At 38.7% G+C, this 651-nt stretch overlaps 1 protein-coding gene across 1 annotated transcript in view; it reads left to right on the top strand.

Annotated features, from left to right (window-relative positions):
• The window catches only part of LOC118337929 (type-2 ice-structuring protein-like), a gene marked incomplete in the record, with an annotated part of 1590 nt that extends 939 nt beyond the window's left edge, over positions 1-651 (top strand). Inside the window, 2 exon segments of the mRNA XM_035675093.1 lie at positions 1-82; positions 381-651. Of these exon segments, the coding sequence (XP_035530986.1) occupies positions 1-82; positions 381-448 (150 nt within the window).

Below are 651 nucleotides of genomic sequence, written 5' to 3'. Positions count from 1 at the left end.
CCTTTCAACTACATGAACTGGTGTCCTGGAGAGCCGAATAACCACAGCGGCAGGCAGAGTTGCTTGCAAATTAATCATGGAGGTAAGACAACATAGAATAGAACAGTATGAGTGGTCCAAATGATACTTGGTGGAAATTTTCCAAATGCCGATCTATGTTATTGTTAAAATTCAAAATGATGAATTTCAGACAAACAGATCAGATAAAACAGACTGTGGTCTAGCAAAGAACATTGTTCTGAATCAGATAGTTTTTGTTTTTATTAAATGATTTTACAGGTTCTGTGACCACAGTGTATCCATCAAGATAAATTGGAAACATCGGTTTGAGGTTTTGGTTTGTGTTACATTTACTGACTTCCTCTTTTTGGTACTTGCAGCTGAAAAGTGCTGGGATGACTATCATTGCCACTTTAAAAAACCATCGGTCTGTGTCAAGAAAATTTGAGGATTCCTGTGCTGACACAGAGGCATGAAGGCATCTGGCTTTGTACCATCAGTCTCACATCGAGCTGACGTGTCTTTATCTACCTTCATATCTTTATCGCTGTAATGCTGTTTAAGGAACGAAGCGACAAGCAACATAAACTGGAGCTGGACTGTCTCTTTTGTGTCTTTGATAAGAGCAGACTGAATGTGTTATGAAAAGAA

The sequence above is a fragment of the Morone saxatilis genome, unplaced genomic scaffold (genome assembly GCF_004916995.1).
Source record: "Morone saxatilis isolate NCDOM2014 unplaced genomic scaffold, NCSU_SB_2.0 Contig4, whole genome shotgun sequence".
Taxonomy (NCBI): Eukaryota; Metazoa; Chordata; class Actinopteri; family Moronidae; genus Morone; species Morone saxatilis.
The sequence above is the reverse complement of the archived record's forward strand: the minus strand, read 5'-3'. Positions and strand labels throughout refer to the sequence as shown.